Source organism: Pseudopodoces humilis, chromosome 10 (assembly GCF_049639895.1).
Source record: "Pseudopodoces humilis isolate 2021_Gansu_Grassland_sample_001 chromosome 10, ASM4963989v1, whole genome shotgun sequence".
Lineage (NCBI taxonomy): Eukaryota > Metazoa > Chordata > Aves > Passeriformes > Paridae > Pseudopodoces > Pseudopodoces humilis.
This window is the reverse complement of record NC_142209.1, coordinates 10,475,053-10,502,035: the sequence shown is the minus strand read 5'-3', so window position 1 is coordinate 10,502,035 and position 26,983 is coordinate 10,475,053. Positions and strand designations below refer to the sequence as shown.

The 26,983-nt window shown below is 36.7% G+C and overlaps 1 protein-coding gene across 3 annotated transcripts; it reads left to right on the top strand.

Moving 5' to 3' along the window:
* Positions 1–1,050: 1,050 nt before the first annotated feature.
* Positions 1,051–26,705, top strand: KIF14 (kinesin family member 14). Of its 3 annotated transcripts, XM_088060631.1 has the most exons (31): positions 1,055–1,076; positions 1,938–1,954; positions 2,791–3,963; positions 4,330–4,584; positions 6,012–6,099; positions 7,555–7,650; positions 8,624–8,676; positions 9,012–9,042; positions 9,400–9,507; positions 10,640–10,756; positions 11,392–11,510; positions 11,820–11,992; positions 12,349–12,496; positions 12,593–12,656; positions 12,854–13,038; positions 13,739–13,841; positions 14,052–14,212; positions 14,969–15,116; positions 15,734–15,886; positions 16,470–16,596; positions 17,202–17,295; positions 17,802–17,940; positions 18,366–18,466; positions 18,874–18,968; positions 19,668–19,889; positions 20,036–20,220; positions 20,821–20,979; positions 21,510–21,629; positions 22,503–22,577; positions 23,245–23,380; positions 23,493–26,705. In XM_088060631.1, exons 3-31 carry the CDS (start codon positions 2,879–2,881, stop codon positions 23,852–23,854), a joined length of 4,902 nt encoding a protein of 1,633 aa, XP_087916757.1. In that variant the 5' UTR covers positions 1,055–1,076; positions 1,938–1,954; positions 2,791–2,878; the 3' UTR covers positions 23,855–26,705. The 3 variants fall into 3 exon arrangements, with proteins under 3 accessions (XP_087916756.1, XP_087916757.1, XP_014106101.2); XM_088060630.1 differs by lacking the exon at positions 1,938–1,954 and having other exon boundaries at positions 1,051–1,076; XM_014250626.2 differs by lacking the exons at positions 1,055–1,076; positions 1,938–1,954 and having other exon boundaries at positions 2,699–3,963.
* Positions 26,706–26,983: the final 278 nt, after the last annotated feature.

Here is a 26,983-nt window from a genome sequence, read left to right as displayed (position 1 = left end):
GATTAGCCTCTGAAAATCTCTTCCTGTTAGCTTAAATAAAGTCTTCCACTGGGAATGTTTCTACAAGTCCTCAGTATGCTCTCTTGGGGTTTCTTAAGAACATATATACAAGGTTTGTTTGTAAACAGTACTGAAAATTTAGTTTCTCCATTAGTACCTGTGGACTAGCTGGAAGTTCTGCTGAAGCAGTTTGCAGTACCAGAAATAGTTTGTTACTAGTTGTGTGTAACTTCATGGAAGAGGAATAAGATAAAACCTGTAATTTTGATTTTATTTAATCAAAATTGTGTCTTCTTTAGAGATGGAATTTGTTGATTTTTCTGTCTCATTTGGAATAATCCACTCCTGCATATAAAATGTTTTTGTGTTGCTCTCCTGCAGACCAGTTTAGGCACTGGTATATTTAGAAGCATGGGCACCCCTGCTGTACCAAAATTCTACAAACTGTGTTCAACAATCATGAAATCAAACAATTCTACACCACGTTTGCCCCAGGAACTAAATGCAAGTACAGGATGTGTAAAAGTAAAATTGTATCAACATGGTTCAGTTATCTTGTAGCAAGCGTTCTATTTCTTTCTAGGTATAGATGGTTTAGTATATTTTATTATCAGTGGGTCTTTCATGCGCATATGTATCCTTTGATTCCAGCACCCTGTTTTTTCTTCTTCCCCTGGTGTTGGAGTTCCAACATTGCTTAAGTATCAAGTCCATCCTGTGTTCATTTAGTTCCTTTCCTACCCGCTTTTTCCTCCCGTTTCCAGCGGTGCTTTGGCTGTACAGGGCAGTGCGGTGCAGCTGCAGTACCCGCTCCGGGTACGGGACGGGTGTCTCTGCGTGGGATCCGGGTGGGCTCGCAGCGCTCCCAGGGTGCCGTGGCTGTGCTGGCTCCGCGCTCTGCGCCCCAGCCCCCACGCCCGGCCCGCCGGGGCGCCCCCTGGCGGCGCGGGGCGCTGCCGCGGGGCCGGGCCTGGGCGGAGCCTCGCGGAGCCAATCGGGCGCGCCCGGCGCGTTCAAACGGGGCGGGGGCGGAGCCGCGGCCCGAGCGGGCAGCGGTTGAGGAGGGGCGCGCTCAGGTGAGGGCGGCCTGGACGGAGCCTTCGGCGTTCCGGCGGGGCTTTCCCCTCCGCGGGCCGTGCTCTGGGCCAGCCGCGGGGCTCTGGGCCGTGTGGCGCAGCGGGTCTGGAGGTGCTGCTGCCGCCTCCTCGCCCTCTCCCCGAGGGCTGGTCGGTGGCCGTGCGGGGTCTGCCGGGGCTCGGCCGGGAAGGGAGGGGAGTTTTGCTGAGGGATAACAGAGCTGCCGGTCGCTCCAGCTTTGAGCGCTTGCGTTTCGTATCTAGTTAGTGGTTGTAATTCTTCAAAAACGAAGAATGAGCGTATTTCTCATTCTGAGTTCAGTTCTCTTGAACTGAACCTCATTCCTTATTTTAGAGCGAAGGAGCCTTTAATGGAGAGTTTCACTTTTCTCCCCATTTTCAGAAAGACTTTGTGATTATTCATTAGGCACAGTTGTGGCATGAGGAGGGGAAGACTTACAAGAGTTATATTAAAGCTGCATGGGAAGGATGGACTTTTCTAGTTTACACCGTGTTTCCCTATTTACTGACTGCTAGAGCGAACCACAAAGTTTGGAGTTTACTAGTCATGTAACATAGTTTCCTGTATCAAACTGGACTGAGCAATAAATACACTGCTCTGAAATTTTGGTATTTTCCTCACAAGTTGGAGGCTATGGAAAGTGTGCAGTCATGACACGTGTAAGTGGATGTAATTGCATGAAGTCTGACAGTACTCTGAAAGCTATTGCTTACAAGTGTAGCATTAAAGGAAGCTTCTGTTGAACCAGTGGCTAAATTATTTCTTCTGCATCACTTGCTTTTATCTTGTCTTCCCTTTTCTCCCCTGACCATGTACTGCTGTTGTTAATGATATTGCAGCTTTTGAAGGACTAAAGGTAGGTAACTTCTTGTTGACTTGTAACCATGAATTAATTGCAGCTGGCAGCTCTGCAGTGGTTATTGATATCAAACCCATTACAACCTATGTTAACTGTGATGCAGATGCAACAGAGAAAATACGTTTTCTTATTCAGATTACATATATAAAGCTTTCAAAATATTTACACGTAGAAAGGACAGGGAGTATATTTTACAGTTTTCTTCTGTCCCCTAGGCTAGGTGTCTTTTGTTTTGCTATGTGTCTATATACCAGAGTGCACTAAAATAACATCCAAAGGTGCTGTTAATAGTTGTCTTTATTAATTGTCCTGTTCTGATACTGGGTTATATATTGCATATCAAAATCCTGAAAAAAAATATTCCTTCCATGTTAACAGACTACCTATTCAAGGTTAATTTTGTAGTTCTGTTGTAGTCTATTAGCTGTGATACACAAAGAGAGTAAATAGATGTGAGTGATTGGAGACATCATCTGGAATTTCCCAAGTTTGGAAATCATGGTAGATCACTTGGAAAAAATATCCATGGTCATCTTTGTTGCTAAATAATTAGATTGTTCTTTTTACCAACTTTTGATTTTTTGTGATGCTTAGTTTACTTTCTGACACAAATCATGGAACTCAATAAATCAAGTCAAATAGCCTGTTGTTGGAAGCAATCATTCAGATATAAAATATTTTTTTTTGCAAATGCTGGTGGTGAAACAGGATAGTAATTGTTCTTAACGTTTGGGAACATGTACTGCAGTATCTATAAGGAGATTCCCATGCAGTAAAACGTAACTCACACTGCACATAAGCATCGTAAAAAAATTTTTGTTTTGTCTCCCCAGATTCCTCACGAAGCAGCAACTAGAAATAATCATTTAGGAAAGGTGCTATACTTGTCAACATTTGGGTTTTAATTAGCTGGAATACAGGATGCCTATTTACGCAGTTCCTGCCAGGAGTCCTGCTGGGACACGATGCATGGCCACTTTCCAGAAGGCTTCCTCACACAACACCCTGGCCAGCAGTAAAGTATCTGGGCAGCAGCTGAGGTCACAGGTGTTGGGAGAAAAGGATTGTCTGACTTCGTGTCCTCAGAATAAGACTGAGGAAGTAAATAGGACCTATGTGATTTCAGCTTGTGAAAAAGTGAGTGATATGTCAACTTCTTTTAAACTGGAAGGCAGATTAACACTCCAGAGGAGAACTGGAGCAAGCAAAAAATCAGTGTCTGGTAGTGATGCAACACAGAGTACGGAAGAGCTACAAACAGAGAAAAGACTTACTCTGCGGAGGCGTGTGAGGACTGGCTCCACAGAGAAGAGTAAAATTAATCAGAATATTGTGTCTAGAAAGGAAAATGATGACTTTGCACAAGGAAATGACAAGATTACACTTCCACAGAATATTAAGGGTACAGATGGTGTTAAACCAAACTTGAAGTTAACTGAAAGTCAGTCAAGTACCAAGTTGCAGCATAACCTGAACAGCAAGAATTCCTTTGGTTTAGTTGGTGGTGTCTGTGAAAACGCTATCAACACGTGTTTGAAAGATAAGACAAGCACTGCTGACACAAAGTTTCAAAATGAAGTTCCGAAATCAGAACGGTTCATTACCTCAAAATGTACTAATAGGCTGTCAGGAGAACAACTGAATGAGAAAGACAATCTAAATAAGTTAGCTGGAAAGCAAAGGGTACAGCACTTGATGATGAAACACAGCAGCTTGGAAAGACTAAAGACACCAGCAAAAGTTTTAACAGAAAGATTTACACCAAAGAGCAGCACTTCTCAAGATCAACCATCTCTCAAGTCAGCCTCATATGAACAAACACCTGATGTGCAAATTTTAGCCAAGAAACTCCCTAGTGTCTCTAGCTCTCTTCCTGTGAGTACAAGTTCGGAAACAAAAGTGAACACAGAAACTTTAGCTGAGAACAGCAGTACTGGGGAAGATGTTTTCAAAGTGAAAAACAGCAAAGTGATTGTAGCTGTGCGGGTGCGGCCCCTTAGTAACAGGTTTGTATCCTGGACTTATTTCTGGTGCTTACAGTGTGTGATTATTAATAGTTGATTTCTATTTTGTACTTGCTATTTCATCATTGATCCAATAAGGATATAATACATACTTGGAAATTAGTTGATACTTCATGCAACACCAAGATAGATTTTATTAGGAAACTGAATATAGTTTATTGGTGTTTGGGTCTGTTTTTTACATATTCATTAACAAAACTGTTTTGAACTGTAATACTTTGTATGTTCCTCAAACAGGTCTTTTTAGCAATGATCACTGTTTTTTTTTTATTTTCCATTAAGCAGTGAAATGACTAACTTAAAGCATGCAGCTTATATTTTTTTTATTTTCGAACCTTTTCCATTCAGAGAGAAAACTGAAAACTCATTCCTTGTGATCTCCATGAGTGGTTCAGAGACAATTGTACGAAATCCATCCACAAACCAAATTTACAGCTTCAGTTACGACTTCTCTTTCTGGTCTTTTGACAAGGGTCATCCTAATTTTGCAAGCCAAGCAATGATTTATGAAACTTTGGCACTGCCACTCCTTGAAAGAGCTTTTGAGGGATACAATGCTTGCGTTTTTTCTTATGGGCAGACTGGCTCTGGAAAATCATACACGTAAGTTGCTATTAATAATTGTTAAAATTCTGCCAATTGTTCTGTAGGGTTAAGTCATGAAAGAGATTGAATGGAATAGATTTCAGAGTGATTGAATTGTGTTAAAAGGTTATTGTGTGTTTTAAAAATAATTAAACCAGTATTTATAGCAATTAAGCACAAGTTAACTTTGAAATGTTTTAATGTATGTGATGCTGACTTCTTTCTACTTTTAATGGAGAAAATAAAAACTTTTCAGATATTTTAGTCAAGGAAAGCCTTTATTAATGCAGAGAGCTTGTCAGACTCTCCCAGTGCTGTTTTTCACCCCTGTTTGTTACTTTGTGCATGAAGTGTCGTAGTAAAGTATAGCATATTTTTTGGAGAAGACATTTGAGAGATCATTATACTTTTGGTCCTTACACTTCAGAACTTTAAATAAATCCAGATGTTTATGGCACTGCTAATTTGAAATCAAATCTTTGCACAAAATAATCCCAGAAAACTAACCTTTTTAAGGTTTATAGCCAATTGTGTATACCTTATTTATTTTGAAATAGAATGCCTAGTGAGCTGTTTGGTTTCCAAATATGCATCTTATTGCATATTTATATATACATATATTAAAATCAGTTTGAGTTTTTTAACTCTTTAAACTCTATAAACTACCTTTTAATAAAGGTAGTTGTGGACCAGACATGTCTGTTCAATTTACGATAAATATAGAACTTACACAGAAGTAAGTTCTCTTACAAGTGGATGAACTTCCATTTTAAGTGGATGAATTCAGTTTTTACTTACACTGTTAAACAACAGTGCCTTTTTTGCCTAAAAGAAAGATAAACTCAGGATTGCAACTGTTATCCTATTTGTAGATTTGTAGGGGTTTTGTTTGGATTTTTTTCTTTCACTTGAACAATAACTTACCTTCACCCCTTTGTGTTTTGAACAAGGCTGAAATTAGTATCAAGGTCCTCTTGTCAAGCTTACACAGCAGATTTATGCTATGCAGCACTGTGTGTCTCTCGACTGCAGGTGGATTATTCCAGTGCCCTGGTATGCTGCTGTGGCAGAACTCAACGGGAAGAAACTGCACCAGAGCCAGAGACAGGCTTAGGTTGCACTGAAAGTGTGCAGAGAATATAAAATATGGGCATGTTAAGATATTGAAAATCTATAGGTTTAGACTCTTCAGCTGCTGTAGAGTCTTTGTTTTACTTGGGTTTTCAACATATTTCTCAATGGATGAAATAGAAAATACCTCTGGATATCACCTTGTCCAACTCCAGATTTAGACAAGCACCAATTTAGATCAGGTTAATTTCTGTTACTTATTGTTGTATAACTCAAAAGTGTGTGGCATGGCAACTGTAGATCTGTACAGTTAACATTAAAACTGTCTATGGAGAGTTAGAAAACTAATCCAGACGGATTTTTGTTGACTGCAGAATGATGGGATTTGATGAAGATCGAGGAATAATTCCAAGGCTTTGTGAAGATCTTTTCAATCAAATAGCACAAATGGACAAGCAACAGGTGATATGCTTATGCCATTGACCTTCTATTGGAATATGAGGAAAGTGATACTTTAGTACTGATCCCTTTATTAGAGTTCATATTCTTTTGCTGATTCAAATCTTACTTGTATTCATAGCTCTGATTCATAGGGTTCCCTAAACAGTAAAAATCAACATTGTTTTGCTTTCTTAATGGCAGTAGTATGAGAAAGAAATATGGGCTTGATATTTTTGTTGCATCACTAGACTAGGATTCTTTCCTCTATATTGCGTGTCTTACATTTTAAGATTTATGTAAAGACAAGCAAAACAAAATCCCAGTGGGCTCCATACTTGCAGTGGAGAGGCAGTAAAATAGAGCTCAAAAATATGAATTTATTATTAAACATAATGTATCAAAGCAAAATACACTGTAATAGTATTCAAATTATAGTATTCCATCTCAGTATTCTAGCTGAAACAAAAAAATAACTCCCCTTACTTTCTTTATATTTCTTTCTGTGTGGTTGATTGTGTCTGTAATGACTGACTTGTGGTTCAGTAGACCTTAACAATGAGTTCATCTTATTCAGGCAAACTTTTCCATTTTTAACTATTCCAAATTTCTTTACTGCTTTATATTTTAATTCTAGGTATTGAATCCTAATACTTGTGAACATCTAATAGTCTAATCCTTCAGAAGATTTGATAGACACTGGAGAATTTAAGAAAGTTATTTATTGCTGAGTTTGGCTATAGAATATATTTTATAAAAAATGCAGAGCTTTTTTTTTATTCCTTTGCTTTATGCATTGTGATTCTGTTGCAGTGAATTATCTTGAGTCTTTTTGATTCCAGTGCTTTAGGGGCTTAGCTGCAATCTTCCATGTCTCTTAAAGAAAATACCATTCTTCTTGAAAATAGAAAAAAAAGACTCAGATGCCTTCAGAGGAAAAAAATGTGTTTTTATGAAAGTGTTGTTGTGGTGTTTTTGGTTTTTTAAATTGCTGTAGGTAGAATCAAAGTTTACCTTTCCATTAGGTCATTCTGTTCCATGTCAGGATGTTGATAACATCAATCCATGCCTTCCCTGTGGCAAATATCATGCTGTAGAAGCACAATCCCTAAGGGAATGAGATGAGTGCAGGTGCAAACAAAACAGTATTTTCATGTACTAAAAGCCCAATGCTGAAACTTCTAAAGTGGATATATATACTTTTTTTAAAGTGCTTTATAGATTCCATGTGGGAATGTCTATGGATGGAATTCCAATAAATTGTAGTTTTGGTCTTAACAGAGGTGTTGCAGTAGATAACCTTTATGGGTCCCTTTCAACCCAAACTGTTTCATGGTCTAATTTTTCTTGGAAAGTCCCTTCAGAACAAATGTTTATAACATTGAAAATCAGGATCTGATAGGCTAAGTTAATTTTTGAAACTAAGGATGATGAATATGCTTTGTGTACTATATTAATAACTATTATTAATTTTATTAGGTTTTGTATCATCTTGAAATGAGCTTCTTTGAAGTATACAATGAAAAAATTCATGATTTGCTTGTCTTTAAAGCTGAAAATGGACAGAAAAAACAAGTAAGTTGCTCACAGACTCAAGTATCTGTATAACCTCCAAGTAGTGGCATTTATTCTGAAACAAAAATACAGAAATGGCAAGTGATCATTGTTTTTTATCTAAGTGCCTTAGTTGTGAACCATGAGATTCAAGTAAAAAACAACTAAAAATATCAGAATATCACCACACGACTTAAAGCAAAATGCTCGTCACTGGAGAAATGCTAAGCAATGCTGAAATAGAAACAAAATGATTCAGTATAATCTATCAAAATAGTTGAAACCTCCCCTCATCTAAAAAGTTAAGACAATTTTATCAGCCTTTATAAAGTCTCCTAGAATGTATCTAAATCTCCAGCTTGTAATAAGAATCTTCTGTACAATATAACTTGAGTTACAGTATTTTAATTAAGATGGAGTTTTCTTTTTTTGCCTGGTTGTCTCTTAATGAGCTGGAGTAGTGGGGAAAGAAACCAGATTGGCCTGATTAACTAGTTAAGGATTATTGGTTAAACCAGTTTAGCTAGTGTTCAGTGGTTGTGTATTAGAATATGTAAAACCATAAATTAAATAAATTTGTCCTAAGTAGTGTATGTAGGGAAGAAATTTATTATGTCTGATTTATCAAAAAAAGGTGTGTTCTTTGCTTTGACACTGCACATTATCCTGGCATTTGTGTGTAAATTGAATATCAGTTTATTATAGATGCAACAGATGGTAAGCAAAAGATGATATGCAACATCCAACTTGCTGTTGAAATAAGACCTTTACCTAAACTTGGGACTTACGTAGACTTGTTATAAAGAAATTAAGAATGTACTGTCTTGTCTAAAGCAGGAGTGCTTTCACTCTGAGTTTTGCCAGTGAGTTTGGGGTAAGCTACGTAGAAATATAATAGATTTGTGCTGTAGAATCTTTTTTTTAGGATATTCTTGAGTACTAGATCTAACTAATGCACTCCTAATAATTTTTATTTTGAAATTATTCTCATCAGCTTCGTGTAAGAGAACATCCAGTGCTAGGACCATATGTGGAAGGCCTGACAGTGTAAGTCTTAACTGTACTTATTTTAACAGATTTATGGTGTAATCCTGAAAGAGGATATCTTGAGGCTCTGTGAAAGCTTGTGTACTCACCAGTAAATTAAGCAAGATCCCAGTATTATGTAGTTTCAGAAAAATGCATACCTATGACTAGCTTGATATATTTTCTTCACTGTCTTAGTGAAATCTAAAAATGTGGAAGTCTCAAGACAACTGCAGCTTTCATTGTGTATTTGTACTCTTTGTAACTGGGGAAATGTTGCAGGACTCGGGCAGCAGGGAAATCTATAGAAAGAAAACTGTCTGAACCCAAACTTGTCTTTTTTTTCCCCGCTGTAGGAATGTTGTTCGTTCTTACTCTGATATTCAGGTAAGAGTTTTCCAGTTACTAAAAGGGAATACAAGTATTTCTGCCCGCTCCTTTTCTGCTCACTGCTGAAAAATAAATTCTATGGATGGGAAGAAAATGTTTAACAGACTATCCAGTAGTCTATGATATTTCTGCTTATTTTGTAGAAGAGTGATGAAGACTAGTCCTATATAATGGAGCTGAGTAGATTTGTACAGTCAAGTGTCACTGTTTACATAGTTATTTCTAAAGTTTAATTTTTAATTCTTCTCTTGTAGACATAATTTATGATAATAACTGTATTTGCAAACATTTAAATCTTCAGTTAACAATCCAAAGTAGGGCATGGTTTCATCTCATGAATTTTGTCTTTTACAGAGTTGGCTTGAACTAGGAAATAAGCAGAGAGCAACAGCTGCTACAGTAATGAATGACAAGAGCTCTAGATCCCATTCTGTCTTCACCCTTGTCATGACACAAACCAAGGTATTGCTGGAGTTTTTTGTATCTGTTCAAATCTGGTAAAAAATTCTTTTTTGTGCTGCCTAGAAAGTTGTGAGAATATACTTGAAGATCTTCGAATAAAGCACAGGGCATTTTAACATGGCTTTCTACATCACAAAACTTGTTTTATTTTACATGCTTTGAGTAGATTCTGATGTCTTTGTGCTAAGTATATTTATAGCAGCAGTATAAATATGTCTTGGCTGACAGATCTAGGAGTAGTTCCAAGCTTCTCAGTGTGAGTTTTGAGATATAGCAGGAATCCTAACTGAGGCCAAATTGAATTTCACACTGCTGCCAACACATCTTAGCTTCTAAGAAGGTTAGATTATGTGAGGTGTGTGTCTATGCTGAGTTCTTGCAGGAAACAAACTGGGGCAGCGGTAGGAGATGCAGTTTCTGCTCAGTTTCAACACACTTCACTGAATAAATACTTTCTTGCTTCAGGATGCCTCTTCCCCAAGTGTCTCCAGGATATAGGGACTACAACGCCTCATCTAATTTCCAGATGCTTAAAAGACAAAACCTGACTTAGTGATGTGGGTCTGAAGACAGAAATGGAATAGGCAGAGCTCCTCAGGAGTCTATAGACTGTCGGTTTTCTCCACTGACAAATGACTTGTTGGTTTGGGGGTTTTTGTTCTTGATTGATTTAATTTTTGTCCCAGTTTCCTGGATTTTCTCCTTTCTTCTTCTACTTGCTATTCTCACCACTACATAGATTTTTCTTGATCATAGCTGGTCTTGAGCTTTTCCACTGACTCCTTAACTGCTTTTTGTTGGTCTAAGTCATTAACAGCTTACTGATTTACATGTTTATTGGATAACTGCAATTGGATTGACTGCAGTCATCAAACTTCAGACCCAAACCCCTAGCCTGGTAATCTGTTGGGTTTGCAGTTCATGCTTGAGCAGTTATTCAGCCACAACCAACTGATACTATGGTTATAAGTCTGAGCTTGGTCTTCAAGGGATGTATGCAAGAGTATCCTGTCAAAAATTTAATGGCAGCATGAAATTTTTATGTATTTAATGTGAACAGCTTGTTCTGATTTCTGGTTATCCTCAGGCTTTTTATTTTGGTTTGTATGCCAGCATGTCCATTTCTTTCCAGGTAGAATTTGTGAATGAAGAACAGTGTGAACGTAGACTCACCAGTCACATAAATCTAATTGATCTTGCTGGTAGTGAGTGCTGTACAAAGGCTCAGACCACTGGAGAAAGGCTGAAGGTAAATCAAGAGATAGGAATCAAGCCATTTCCACAGATTTCTAAGAACACCCTTAAACTCCAAAGCATGCTCACATAACGGGACTTTGAGGCAGGAACTGTAGCCATAAAAGGATATCTATATAGCCCTTATACTTACCAGTATTACATCACATTTTGCCAGTGAGGGTGGGTGGCCTGAAGAAGCTGTTTGGACTGGGCAATGTGGCAGATCTTGCTTAGAACACCTCTCCCTGTGTTATGTAGGTCTAATAGTCCTGCAGGAGGACTAAGGGCACTGGATGCATTTCTGTTTGTGTGACTTTGGAAATCATGAATCAAATATCACATGGAATTGAGGTTTGCCCCTTTTTGGGTGCATCTAATTAAGTAGCTTTTTCTAATAAGAGACTTTTATTTCAAGCTGCCCTCATAAGTTTGATGGTTCTTAACACTACTTATTTTAAAGGCAGGGTCTTTGTTCTTTCCAAATGAAGATGCTCTTGCATCTTATTGTTTTTTTAATAACTGGTGACATTTAATGTGGTACAGCTGTAGCATGCATTAAACGGATGTAACTAATCAACAGTACAGTTGATAACATCACACAAGAAACTGCAACTGTATTATAAATATTTTTATTTTTGCTTTGTGTAGGAAGGTGTGAGTATCAATAAATCACTGTTGACCCTTGGAAGGGTTATTTCTGCACTGTCTAAACAATCTCAAAATGGAAAGAAAACTTTCATTCCTTACCGGGAATCCGTCCTTACTTGGTATGTACATTATATCTAGAGACAGAGGCTTTCTGAGACTGTGATTTTCTCTTCTATTCATGAGGCATCCACTTCCCATCCTTTTTCTCACTATCTCTCAAATGACCTGTGGAAGGAAGAAATTAAACTATTGCCCCAGATAAAGACTAATCAGGAGCTTGGATTGTATTTTAAGTAGCTAACAGGCCCTCTCAAAAAAGTAGCAAGACCCTAGGTATTTTGTATTTAATCTGTTACAATTCAGAAGTTTCGAATTTTTCCATCAGTGTGAGGACCAGGAATTGACTGGTGTTCTCCTGTCCAATGAAGGCTGTTAAAGGAAAGTCTTGGTGGTAATTCCCAAACAACCATGATAGCCACAGTGAGCCCAGCTGCCAGCAGCATTGAGGAGACTCTCAGCACCCTTCGCTATGCAAAACAGGCTTGTTCAATTATCAACATTGCTAAAGTAAATGAAGATGTAAATGTCCAGCTAATCAGAGGTGAGATTGATATCTGTAGTCTTTCAGGGTTGTCATTTGCATGTGCGTTTAGCTTATTTCTTATAAGAGTTGTTACTACTAATATTCTGTTGTGTTGACTGTCCCCTTGTCAACTAGACTAATACAGCTTGGGATGTCTTCCTTTTAATATTCTTTTTCTTTGTGAGCTTGAGGTGATGTCTTAGGCTACATCTGACCTAACTGAGATGTTAGGTCATCTAACTGGATGAGAACTGGAAATAGAGAAAGGTATTTTGTTTTTAAATAAGTAACAGGATTAATGTTGTACTGTTTTGCTGAATTGTGTTTTGCCTTCATTTTTTACGTGTACTGCGTGTCTGGTTTGTCTAATGTAGAATTAAAAGCTGAAATTGAAAAACTGAAGGCAGCTCAGAAAAGTGCTCTGAACACTGACCGTGAAAAATACAGGCGTTATTTGCAGGAAATAACATCTCTGAGGATAGAATTGTGCCAGCAGGAGAGGAACATGGCAGAAATGCAAAGGTCAGGCACTTATTGGTGTCTTAATTTATAATGGAAATGGTACAATTTATATGCTGCAGTTTTTCTCCTAATATGTTATTTTTTCCACATATTAAGGGCCTGGAAAGAAAAACTTGAACAAGCAGAAAAAAGGAAATTGGAAGATATAAAAGAATTGCAGGTACATTTTTTTTTATATAGGACATAGTACAGAAAATATACTCTCAGCAAACCATGCAAAAGAATGAGAGTAGCTGTAAGGTTTGGTTTCCTGGATACTCATCTTTTAACAGATTGCTGTGATTTCTTAGAAAAATATTAATGTAAATATTTGAATGCGTAAATTGTTTTTTAATGCAGAGCTCTTTTTTTATCTAGAAAGCTGGAATTGCATTCAAAATGGACAATCATTTACCAAACCTTGTCAATCTCAATGAAGATCCTCAGCTTTCTGAGGTGCTGTTATATATGATCAAAGAAGGAGAAACTACAGTTGGAAGGTGTACACCAAATTCAAAACATGATATCCAGCTTTCCGGAGTGCTGATTGCTGATGACCATTGGTTTGTTGTGTTCTTTTTTCATTTTAAGTTTTTTCTCTCCCCTTTCATTTGGGAATCACTCTTCCTTCTGGCAGTAACAAAATACAGTTTTCTAGCCAAGAAAATACTATGTAGGGATATTTTTTGTACTGTTCAATGATTACGGCAACTACCTTCTGTTCTCTCTAGAAATCTGTTAACAGAGGTAGTTTGGTTTCTTTGTTCATTTCATTCATGCAGCGAAGTTTTCTTCTGCAGCATTTCTACATGAATAAGACCTGATCAAATAATGCTGTGTGATAGATAACTAGTATGTTAAGTTCAGTGGAAAAGTGAAATGCCTTGACAGTTCTTAATTTAGTAAAAATAGACAGCAGCTTGGCTGCACTGCAGAAATATTGCTTAAAGTGCATTCCATGCAACCGATCCTTGAAAAAAATGCTGTAGGAAATGTAACTAATCAGTTACTAAAAGCATCACATAGTCAAAGAAATTCACAGTGTATTGTAGTAATTTTCTAGCAGTGGATTCCTAGATATAAATATAGGTTCTCTACCAAAATATAGGTTGTCATTCATTAATTGTGTCATACCTAAACAGTACGAAGACAATACACATCTAGGAAAACAATAACATCTAAAGCCTGCATTTTAGTCTATTAAAAAAACATCACTTGGAATTATCATGAGCTACTAATACTGTAAATGTTTCTTGTTTTCAGTGTTATTAAAAATACTGATGGCAAAGTAAGTATTATTCCACTTAGAGAAGCCAAGACATATGTAAATGGGAAATGCATTTTGGACCCAACAATTCTGCATCATGTAAGTAATTGATCTAGTAATAATAATTTGTTCATGTGTTGGTTTCTTTGCTTTAATATCTTGGCTTCAAACTGCAAGTTTTCTGAGAACACTGTGTAACCATAAATAGGTTTCTTCCTCTTTGATTTCTAGCTTCACCTGCATGTTTTAAGCAATGAAAATTTGCTTATAAATCTGAAAGTTTCAGCAGAATTTTTTTCCTCCAAACAGGGTGATCGAGTGATCCTTGGGGGAGACCATTATTTCAGGTTTAATCATCCAGCAGAGGTTCAGAAAGTTAAAACACCTTCTTGTGGGACTTTGTGTTTGCATGATGGTCCAAAAGATTTTGAATTTGCAAAGAATGAGCTGCTTATTGCACAGCGAGCACAGTAAGTATTGATTCTTCTTGTTCTGAAGATAAGTTCAATTGTTAATTCAATCATGCAATTAGTTTTAGAAGTAACTGAAGATTATTAATAATTTCACAATGGGGAAAGTTGGAAAATAGCAACTCCATTTATAATGGAAGTCACAGACTTGGCTGAAATGATGCACACCTCTAAGGTTCAATCATCACAAGCTAATCCAGGTACCAACAATGTAGACCACTATTAGAGAAACACTTAGCTGCAGGGATCCTCAGAGTAGTGTATCTCTTCAATCATGTTTCTCCCCAAGCATATGATGAGTCTGAAAATGACTTTAAAGACTGAGAAGTAAATGACTTAGGAAAATGAGAAGAACCCAAAATAATAACCTTGGTCCTCTGTGGTGGAGAATTTGAGAGACAGTGAAATATTATTTATATTTACTTCATTATGGGGTGTTATTAAACCACAAGGCTTCTTGACTTAAAATTTAATTTTGCATCTTAATGTGATTGAGTTTGCATTGCAATTTAAATTGTTTAAATTTGTGAAAATGATGTAATAAAAATGGAAATTGAGTGGACTTTGAAATTCGGGAATGTCTTCCGTATTTACATAGGAAGTGTCTACCTTTTGTCGTGAAATCAAAACTATGTAAAGTATTTAAGTTATTTTGTTAAAAAAACCCTTAAACTCTCATGACAGAAAAATATATTATAATCTGTATGCATCTTATAACAGACAAAGAGCAGTAATCTAAATGTATGACACCTGTAGGCTTGAATCAGAAATTGAAGAGGCACGACTCAAAGCCAAGGAAGAAATGATGCAAAGTGTCCAAATAGCAAAAGAGATGGTTCAGCAAGAACTGATGTCACAAAAAGAAGCATATGAGAGCAAAATAAAATCTCTGGAAGCAGAGGTGGTAAGTTGCTATTACATCATTACATGAAATTTATCAATAAAGGAAACCAGAACCTGCAGTATGTGGTATCTGTTTGTTCGGTGCTCGGTTGGGCTTGGTTTATGTGTTTTTTGTTTTGGTTTTATTTTTCTTTTGCATATTATAGCAGCATTTTTGTGAAACCTCTTAAAAAAAGTCAGCCTTAGTAACAGAAGAAGTTGTCAAGTAGTTATCCTCTGCAGAGTCCTTGCAGGGATTGTAACTTGTAAGCAAAGAAAAATACCTACAGAATATACCTTATTGCATGAGGCTTTTAAATCACTACACTGCATTGGTAATACAGTTTTCTTTCCAAGCTTGCATGCTACTTTGTAGTTGGTTTTTTGGTACAGTTGCAACATGGATAAGTTAGTATAGAATAGTACATCATGGTAAAACAATAATGATATATCTCATAGCTTAGATATTCTGTGGAAAACCTAAAGTGATGCTTGTGAATTGGGACATAACCATTGCTGACGTTGAGTTGTGCATGTCACAGAGGCTGCGAGTTCTAAATGTATTGAGTATCTGCCTGAAGGATGGGTCAGAAATACTGAAGGAGTATTCCTTCTCTCACTTTTCCTTTTTGATATTAGAGAGAAGAATCTCTTAAGAAGCAAATCCAAGAACAGAATAACCAAAAAGCCACAACTAAAATACAGGAGCTGGAGAAGGCCAAGAAAAGCCTTGAGCTAGAGCTCTACTTCAATAAGAAGCGTTTGGAAATGGAGACCTTAGCTACCAAGCAGGTAATTTAAAAAAACACCTTTTAAGGTAATAAACTGATTTGGTTGGGAGGTGCTTTTTTTGTATGTTTTTTAAATATCAGTTTAAATATCAGTTATTGTGGACTTTCTACTTGATTTTATGCAGAACTGATGTTTTGTTTGCAACCTGAGTATGGTAATGTATTCATGTTGGGGCTTAACTAATGCTGACCTTATTTCTTAAATAATGTGGATGGTTTTGTTCCTGCACCAAAATTTAGCAACTGCTGCCTCTAGCAAAAGTTATTACTCCAGACATTAATGTAAGTAATAACTGAGATTTGGCTAGTGTTCATATATATATCTGACTGCTGCAACAAATAAAACTTTTTTAAAAAGCTGTTCCTTTTTAATTCCATTATTTTTTTTGAGCATTGCAGTATGTAAGCAAACCCAGAGAACTGTCAGTTTGAAAGTTAATTATTTTATATTATTATAGCAGATGTCCAGTATAAAATTAATTCTGTGAGTCTTTAAAATGGCAGGATCAAAAAATTTATCTTCAACAAACAGCATTAGGAGTATTAGATTTTTTTTTTTTTTACCAATACCCATTTTCTCCCAGGCTCTAGAAGACCATACTATTCATCATGTAAAAATAGTGGAAGCTCTGGAAGCTGAGAAGCAGAAGATTGCTGAGGAAATCCATACCCTTCAGAAGAATCATGGAAGTGGGAATAAATCAGTGATGAGTATGTATATGCATAATGTTCCAAAGCCAGTGCTGGCTTCTCTTTTTCTCAGTGGGCATGGGTGATGGGTATTGATATAGGAACTTTTTCTGTTTCCCTAATACTTCTCTAGTGATCCTGAACAAGAAGTCTTCTGGTTGTTAGTCCTTTCCATTCATCAGCTGTGTGTATTGGACTGTGTTAAAAACTGTTTAATCACACTTAGAGTGGTTAGGTGGACATACCTGTAGTCTGTATTTATTCTAGTTGCTTAGAAGTCCTTCCCTGTCTGTCTCCACTGGTCAGGCATTAATTCACTGGGGAAACTGGTGTAACAGAATTTGTTTTCTTCAGTTTCCTATCTTGGATTGATGATAATAATAATATGGTGTCTGGTCTTATGCCTCTGTTTCGGAAATATCCTTTACCTAGCCATTTAAAAGGGTAATCTTGCCTGGAAGAGTAGTTCCCAATGTGTTGGGAATTCTTGAAACTATTGTTAGCTAGATTACTTTTTTGCATTTGGGTTGTGGTTTCTTTTCTGCCCTTTATTTTTTTTTAACCCTGAAGTTGCTGCATCGCATAGTTTGGTTCACTAAGTTAGTATGTTTTATATTCTTTATTAGTTCCACTGAACTGGAAGTCACTGAAGCTGTCTGTGATGATTAGAGAGGCTAACACCATTAGCAATGCATTAGAGAAAAACACTGTTTTCTGCAGGTCAGTATCTGAGTTACTTGATTATAATGTGTATATGTAATGGATATATAATATTTGTGTATATATTTGGGGTGGTTTTGGGATGTGCAGTGAGCTGTTGGTGTTTCTTTTACCAGTCTTGTGCAATTAAACATAATAAATTTCTTTTCCAAACTTTTGTTAGTTAAGAGTGTAACTGAGCCTTGTTACTTTGAAATGTGAATTTCTGATTTGAATTTTAGATGAAGCTTTAAAGATATGCTATAGACAATTTATTTTGAATGCAGTGTGCTTTGGAGGTGAATCATTGCATGCCCATGTCTGCCTTACTTTGGTTCACGTATCAAAGTGGCCCTAAAGCATGGTAACTGTGAGATGCAATATGTCTGAAGAAATTTTTGTGTTTGTCATGTTTTTAGCCTCTGTATAATTCTACCTACAAGTACCTTGTTTATTTTTGCAATATTAATGTGGTTTTTTTGTCTTTATTTTTGTCTTCTTGTTTTTTAACTTTCTCCAATACTTAGGCATGACAAAATTGATGATAAAACAGGTACAGTGTCTTCTATTCAGGTGCAGGTTCGTAACATCAAACTGGGAATAACAACTTTTTGGAACCTAGAGAAATTTGAATGTAAACTAGCAGCAATGAAAGAACTCTATGAGGTCAGTAACAATGGAAGAAGAACCACTAGTAATCAGTAATATTTTGTCAAGGATAAGGTTTTGATAATGCATACAGGAGGAAAATCTTGGTGGTCTTTTGTGTTGCATATCTTAACAGCAATACAAATGACTACTTCTCACTAAAAACATGCAGATGTATTTGTCTATCAAACAAAAAGAATACAATAGAAACAAGTGACTTCAGATCATTTTGTGTAGAGAGTAAGGAGCAGTAGAACAAGGACTGCTTTGTGATTCTTTTGGTTGTTCAATTGTTTTATGTTGTAAAATCTTGAATTTCTAAAGGAAATAATAAAAATAATAGAAAAACTTCAGTTTCTACTATGTTCTGTTTATCCATATGTTGACTACTTTATAACTTTTTTTAACTCTCCTCCTCCCCTGTGCTTGCTTTATTTTTTCAGAGTAATGATAGAAATAAAGCTGTTGATGTGTTTTATGATCCTGCTGATGAGTGGGAACCTGACCTTTCAGACAGCTCCATTTCCTTGCTTTCCAGAAGAAGGTAAAAGTAGTTTGTAGCTACTTTTCTATGCTTAAAACAAAGCAAATAATTGTGTAATTATCTAAATATGCTTTGTTCCACTCTCATACACTTATGTCATCTGGTGAGTCTTCTCTTGTGTTCACTCATTCTCTTGGATTTCCTCCATGGACAAAAAAACGGGGCAAAAGTCTCTAGAGCTTTCCAATTTTCAGTGCAGGTATAGTTTTTAATGTTTCCTTCCCTCTTCTATGCTATCAAAGCATTGTTTTTAAGGAGTAAATTGCATGTGGTCTGGGTCGGTTATTTGAAGTTTCAGCCTAATAACAATATTTATGACTGACGTGCACATTTGTTCAAGCTGTAGCTCATCATGGAAATGCTTTTCTTTTCAATATTTTTCATGTTCTTTTATCGTCCTTTCTTAGAAGTAGAAGCTTCATGAAGAACAAGAGGATTTCTGGATGTTTGTCTGAGATAAAATTGCAAGCTATACAGAATAAACAGGCTTCCTATATATCAGGTATTTGCTAAATGGCAGAACACCTTTCATTTCATACTGAGAATTTGAACCTACCACATGCATAAAAAGCAGGTGCTTCTGATAGTTGTTTAAAAACCTGGGGATGGAAAGCAAAATTAAAAATCTCCTGCTTATGAGACCTTCAAATTTATAATGTAAAGGTATTAACAGCAAGGGTTTCTATATTTTTGGTTATCCCTTCTTAGGGCAAAAACTTGCTGACCAGTACTTTAGGAGCCTAATTTAAGAAATTTATCTAGAACATTACTCTGCCTAACTATGTGGGTTAACTGGTGAAAGATGCTGAATCCTAATACAGTAATATGGGGACTTAATTTGCTTGAATTATTGCTCTTCATTCAATTCTTGAGATTTCCCCAAGCATTTGGCCAGGTTTTACAACCATTTTTTTCCTGAAATATAGGATGCTTTAGTCTTCCAAATATTTGTATGCATTCAGTTATTTTAGATTGGTTGAATTTTATTTTTTATTTGATCATTGAAACAAATGTATTCATGTTAAAGAATTTCACTATGGAATTTGTACTAAGAGAATTTATAAATCATTTAGAATGTTTTACACATTTTTTCTGAATGACCGTCTTATGTAGGTGAATGTCTACATAAGTTATAAAAGACACACTGACTGCTCACTCCTGTAAATTTCATGCATGTATGTTTTGCTTCTACCTTGTACAGGTTTAATGAACAAGTCCAGCATATGCTCAAGCATTTCTGAATTGTTTCTTCCTGGAATTTGCAAGGAGTCTATAAGTTCAGCTTTAGATTTGCTTGGACAGAGTCGTGAAGGAGGAAAAAGCATAGCAGATAGTCTCCTAACTAATTTGTTTATAATCTTTTCTGGGGTGTCTGCCATTTCAAAAGCCTATGAACAGCAAGATGAAGAATGTCAGGAAAACAGTAAGTCCTGTTTTCATTGTGGTTTAAATATTTCTTATGACTTCTTTCAGACGCACAAGCATTCATGTGTTTTTCAGTCACATGAATTAATGTTCCTACATTCATTTGTAAAGGAGATGGAGCTGATAGATCTCTTTCTCTTATAGTTTTCTCTCTTGATCGTGCTGCTCAGTCCTACAGCATCAGAATTGTCTCTGCTTTTGACCAGATTGTGGTTATAAGTAAACTCTGGCTTAATAATGTCCAAAAGTGTCCTGGATCTAGAAAAGTTGATGAAGAAATGAAACAGGAAATAATGAACTTGGGAGGTTACTTACAGTTGCTGTTGCAGGTAACGCATATTAAAGAATTCATCTGTGTGTAGACAACTTCTCTGCCTTAATGTAGTATTTATTACAGACTAGCTAAAAACACTGAAATGTCCAATATGTGTAATGACAAACTAATGCGCCTAAGATAAATAGCCAAGTCTGCATTTTTTCTGGCTAAGTTGGTAGTTCCATGTGCTACTAGTCAGTAATGCAGACCTTCCTGTGTCCAGGCCCTGACAGAAGCGTTGGTTCTTGCTTGTAAAATGGTAAAATTAAACATATAATAAGAGCAAATGATAGTTTAGACAGTGAGGTGCTGCTTCTTATGAGGTGATGTTTATACACTCATTAACCAGTGGCCAGTAAATATTATTTTTGTGCACACTACAGCCTTAGGAATCTTTTTTTCTTTTAAAACTATGCAGTATAATGGTATTGTTGCTCTGTGGTTGGAAGGCATGATTTTATAGCTGTGATAGATAAGCTATTTGAAGTAGGAAGATGTAAAGCTGAAAATGCCTGAATATTGTGTGCTAGGAACTCCTGCTGTATAGCAAGTGTGCATTCTTTGACCAGAGGTGCTTTATGGCATCAGTGAAAGATGTGCCTTTTTTTCTCAGGGGTGTTCTTCAGATATATCCTCGATGGTAGAAGAAGCATGGAACAAAGTAAACCAAACAGTGAAACAAACAATGAAATGCATAGGACACTTGGCAGTAGTCACAACAGCTGATATTTCATTTCCTGAAGAGAACAACATTCCTGCCTCTAGTCTACAGGTGAGGAAATGTTTCTTAGAAATACTGATTATGAATTAGGAATTCTAGTGTTGAGGTCACACTATCAGTAACTCTACTCAGGAGCAAATTGTTCCATATACTGACTTTATCAACTGAATTAAGTATATTTAGAGTTTATCTAATTCTTCAAATTCAGGGTGAAAATGGATGTATTAATACCCTTTTTTTCCTTAAAAACCACATCCTGTAAATCTGTGCAAGTTAAACCTATAAAGAGAAAGAAGTGTATGGTCCTTTTAGGACTGTACCTGCATTGAGATTGTACGAGTCTATCTGTTTCACTGAAATTCACTATTTATATTTTACTAATCTGTGTCTAAGTACTGCATGGAATTCACAAAAGTATGAACAGAGCTCCTGTGGTCCAAGTACAAGACATGTCTGAATAAATCTGCACTGAATAATTTGCTCAAAACAAAATTATTTCTAGTCTACTGTAGAAAATCTGTTTTAATTCAAGACCACATCTATTTCTTTAACCAGTGCATTTTGAACCTTTGTTTTAAAAGGAATTTGTACTTGCCATTTATGATGGAGTAGGCTCGGGACTGGAATGTCTTATTGATGCTGTACAGGAGAAAGCAAGAATAGTACAGAAAGAACTTGTGAAACAATGTCCACAAAATGAGGTGAGATGAAATGAAGATTAAAAACTGCTACTCTATCTTGGGAGACACTTGATCATGTTTTGTTTTTTGTACTCGTAATTTTAAATCATGAGGAAGATGATACTGTAGGGAGTTAGGCGAAGTAGAGACTAAAGTATAAGCAATAAGCACCATGGTTAAAAATATTTCTGTAACTGCTAGAAAATTCCAGTAGGGAGGTTACTTGTGTACCCCTTGGAAACACACCACTTTCTTAGTGGGTAAGTCCTTTTGACAGAGACTGGCTGAATTGCAAGAAAATACTTAGTAAAGACTGAAATCATCTGCGTAATAAATTGTTCCTCTCAAGGAAAGCAAAACTTTCTTCCTACTCTGGTTTTCACTGTTGTAATTCTTAATCCTACAGATAGTAGTGAAACCATCCAAAATATTTTATTTCAATGTCTTTTGCTTAACTCCCAAATACTTTGTTTCCAGCAAAAGGAACTGAGCACTCTGCTTTCCAAATAACACTGTTCACTTGCAGCAAATCCTTAAGTATCTGTAGGATTTCTGCACATGCTTGTCACTGGTGCAACTACCGTGAAAATGGAAATAAAACACCAGAGTTACCCCTGCCACTTAAAATAATAGTGATACAAAGTTACAGGACAACCGTTCTTCAGTGAATATTTAAACGTGTTCATTGGATCCTCCCATAGTAAGGGTTTTAAAACCTTGCAGATGTAATTAATGTATTTTACCAGTTAAATGTTTTTTTGGAAAAAATTGCATGTTTAGTCGCAGAAAATGATATTTCTTTTGGGTATTTTTCTCCTTAGTGTGTTTGTTCTTTTTCTTTTAATCAACTTTGACTTGAATGAAGTATACAAAATAATTAAAAGTTTCTTGTAGATTCAAAATCGAATAAAGGATAATGTGGTGGCATTAGCCAGATTCCTTGAAAATAACATGTCTTACTGCAGAAAGGTAAGAGAAATGTTTCACAAAAATATGTGCTTTGAGTCTGGTATTTAAACTTTAAGGATGCATTTATCTAAGAAGAGGAATGTGTGTATACATATATATACACGTTCATACATACTGTATATTTATGATTGCATGATAACACTTCCTGTCAGAGCAGCATTCCTGACTGGAATGACTAACTTTTCTTGACACTACATTTCCACTCAAAGCTCTTTTATTTTAATTTTACTTAAGCTAAAAAATTTCTGGAGGTACTTGTATCTTCCTTTTTGTGCTCGTCTTGAACAGCCTAACTAACGGTTGCGTGTTTTTTTAAGTTGAAAGATCAACTTTGCTAGTGTAATTGTTTTATAACTGCTGTCATCATTTATGACCACAGTTATTGGTATTTTGAATTAAAAGCCAGGATAGATGACTTATCTTCTATGAGCCAAACATTTCCTGGATTTTCATGTAGTTTTCTTTTTTCTTTTCCTAACCCTGTCAACCATATGCATCTCTTTTCAGTGCTGACTTATATGACAATAGGATATTAGCAATGATATGGATTTGATTTTGTGTTTCAGCATTGGCTTGATCTATGTGACTGAAACCGTAACAGACATGTTTAGTAGTTAATATACTGTGATGTATTTGATTCTCTTTGAATTGCTCTTTATTAATACAGAAAGAAACAGAATCTCAGTTGCCAGAAGACTCTCTATATCGAGAAATAAAGAAGAGCACTAAGATTGCTGTGAAGTATTTGGAATTGGAGCAGTGCCTGACTGAAGTCTGTCAAATTGTGTCTTCTATGTTACAAGGTATTTAACATCTGTAACCTACGGGCTACAGGAGACTTGCAAAGCAAGGGAGAGGGCTCTTTGGTATCTGCAAAATGCTTTATTTGATTCTTCTTGGTTTTGTTTCTCATAGGGTTGTACAGAAACACCAGCCCTCTCAGGAGCTTTGCAGGAAATATTTCTGTTATTGCTGGATATTTTAACAACTATTTCAGTTTATTTGCCTTGTCTTCTGCAAACAACCCTATCCAGAAAATGCACGTGCCTTTTATGAACCTGGATGAATTGGACTCGCTGGTTGATTCCCTTATTATGAATTTTGAACTTGAACAACGACAGCCATCATTGCAATCTCAAATTATTTGTAGTGAAACTACTGAGACTCAAGGAGGACAGGTTGAAACAGGTCAGGTTGAATTTGCTTGGAAATGGAACAGGATTCCAGAATGCACACAGACTCCTGAGCTTTCTCCTGGTAGGATAGAATGGGTATAAAATGTTATTATCAAGAAATTAAAGAGAACTTTTTCCTATTGCAATATTTCACAAAAACCTAAAATTTATTGCTAATATTATTAGTGAGTGAGTGGTGGGAAAGTAAAATGCCATGTTTGTATAAGTATCCTGTATTTCAGCAAAGAAAAAATATTCTTTAAGAGGCTGTCAAACTTCCAAATATATTTCCTTTTGTTTTAATAGAAGTCTAGTATGACCTAAGTTTAGAATTAATAATTTATTTTTTTTGAGTTTTTGCTTCACTTCAGCTGCATTATGATCTAGTAATGCTACTGCAACTTGAAAGTGTTTTTTAATGCCTTTTTTTAAACAGAGAAAACTTTGTATTTATTTGTGTAGAGGAAAATGATGAGAGCTAGTAAAAGTACTTTGCAATCTTATTTTATGAATGCTTTTTAAAGTGGTTTTTAGTTCACCGAAGAATCTGGGCTTGAAGTATCAGTGATGCTGTTCAAAGTGATCTGAAGTAAGTTTATGTTGGGTTTGTTGCTAGTGAGTTATCTTTTGATTGCTGAAATAATTCATTATTCATATTGGAATAGAAGCATATCTGAATAGAAGCATATCTATTCCTAAATAACATATAAATTACTCCAGCTTGTAATTACTCCCAATTCATTACTTCCTCGTGCTTGTTATCATTGTTTAACATCTTACTTTTGGTGTAATGGCTGAAGTTAACAGGAAGGATGGAAATTAATTTGCATGGGTTTTAGGAGGCCTGGACTGAGCACAGTTTACTCACAACAGTGCTGAGACATGCATAAGGTAAAACATAAGGTTTTTTCCTATACATCAATGTGTCTGTTGTGGTTTAAGTCCAGCTGGAAAATAAGTGCTGCACAGCCATTCCCTTGTTCCCCCACCAGTGGGGGAGAATCAGAAGGGTAAAAGTGAGAAAATTCCTAGCTTGAAACATAGACAGTTTAATAGGGAAAAGCCCCATACACAAGCAGAGCAAAACAAGGAATTAATTCCCTGCTTCCCATGGTCTTTCCCCATGAACTGCAGGGGAATCTCTGGTCCCATGCATGCCTGGAGCATTTCCTCTGCTCCAGCATGGGGTTGTGGGTCCCTTCCCACAGGGGGTGCAGTCCTTCAAGACCAGCCTGCTGCAGTTTGGATCCCTCATGGAGTTACAGGTCCTGCCAACAAATCTGTTCCAGCATGGTCTTTCTCCAGGTGTCCACAGATCCCTGCCAGGAGCCTACTCTCCATCACTGGCTTGCTCTGGCTTTCCCTCCTTCAGGCCCACCTGTCCCAGTGTGGGCTCCTCCATGGACTGCAGGTAGATTTCTGCTTCCACATGAACACATCCACAGGTCCTAGTCTCTCTGACTGAAGCTCACAATGGAGTTCCAGCATGTCCAGTAGAGCAGCACAGAAACAGCAGTGATGCCCTGGCCATCTGCCAGTCCCTGTGCATCACCACTGCTGTCCTCAAAATGTCCCCGAGCTCAGCAGAGGGAGGGGATCAGCAGCACAACAGCAGGGAAAGCAAAAATCAGGCACAGATGAGCACTACACTAATGTACTGTAAAGCATCAAGGCCAGGGCCAGCACAGGAGTCTGCCCAAAGCAGCCAAGCAGCAATAAAGGCTATAAATTCCATCTAACACATTCCAATCAAAGCTGTTATCTTCAACCTTCTGCACCCCATGGTGGGCATCAAAAGGGAACTATTGTGGTTTAACCCCAGCTAGTAACTCAGTGCTACACAGCTGCATGTTCACTGCATCCCAGTGGGACTGGGGAGAGAATTGGAAGGGTAAAAGTGAGAAGAAACATGGGCTGAGATAAAGAAAGTTTAATAGCAAAAACAAAAAACTGTGCATGCAAGCCGAACAAGACAAGAAATCATCTCACCATTTCCCATGGCCTGGTAGGGGTTCAGCCATCCCTCAGAAAGCAGGGCACCATCACATGTAATGGTCACTTGGGAAGGCAAATGCCATCACTCCAAATGTTCCCCCATTCCTTCTCCTTCCTGAGCATGATGTCACATGGTCTGGAATGTCCCAGCTGTGTCCTCCCCACTTCCCAAGCACCTCCAGCCTCTTCATCAGCATGGCACTATAAGAAGCAGAAAAGGCCTTGATTCTTTGTAGCTTCTGCTCAGCAATAAAAAAAAAAAAAAAAAGCGTCTATGTTATCATTGTGTTCAGCACAAATCCAAACCATTGTCCTATACAAACTACCTTGAAAAAAATTAACCCCATGTAAGCCAACACCAGTACAGCTTCCCAGGTGAATATTCATGGCTGTAATCTCTCCTTCTGAGGGAAGATGTTCAACATCTTGAGAATTTCAGTCTTTGAGGACATGTCAGGCTCTTGGAACTCTATCATGTGAAAAGACTGCAGTAGAATCAATCATTTTGTTTTGAAAATTTTGGTTAGAATTGATGCTGTTATTCAGTGATTTTTGTGCTTTTCTGATGCAGAGGAAATGAGGAATATAATTATGCTGATCCAGTAACCCACATATATATTTCCTAAAGATTAATGCACTGTAGTACTTTCCCAAAAAATGTATTGCAGTGCAGTCCTGTCACCAAAAATACTCAGCACTTGTAGCTAATAATTTTCTTCTCATATGAGGTGTTGATGCTTAATTGCTTTCTTACTGTAAAGGCCTTTGCAAGTTTGCTCAAGGGTTAAGAAGGTATATTCAGTTGTTCAGATTTTTATGCTTTAAAAGTGAAGAGGAACCTGATATATTTCTACATGTGAAAATGTATTATTTTGTATTTGGCTGAAATTTTAAAAACATAACTGGTTCTTCTGTGTTGTATCTAAGCATGGGAAATATAAAGAGTAAAACTACATCATGTACCTGATCACTGATTTTTGACTTCAAGTGTGAATTCCTTGTTGATTTTCTTCACTTGATTTTGAGACCTTCCTTTGTCACTGAAAATATTGCTTTCTTGCTCAAAATATTTTAGTGTAAAAATACAAAATATTAGTAAGAGGTGTTTTCTGTAGCTCACAAGAGAAACCAAATAATTTCTTTACCTACCTCTAATTTCTTTCCTTTACCTACCTATAATTTCTTTCCTTTACCAAGACACATTAAGTTCCCTCAACTAAAAGCACACATCTATAG

Excerpts from the sequence above, each read along its gene's own strand:
- KIF14 (XM_088060630.1), top strand. The coding sequence starts at position 2,879 with ATGCCTATTTACGCAGTTCCTGCCAGGAGTCCTGCTGGGACACGATGC. Across the intron at positions 10,757-11,391 it reads CCACTGGAGAAAGGCTGAAG|GAAGGTGTGAGTATCAATAA; the intron begins GTAAATCAAGAG and ends TGCTTTGTGTAG. Across the intron at positions 17,296-17,801 it reads AAAAACACTGTTTTCTGCAG|GCATGACAAAATTGATGATA; the intron begins GTCAGTATCTGA and ends TCCAATACTTAG.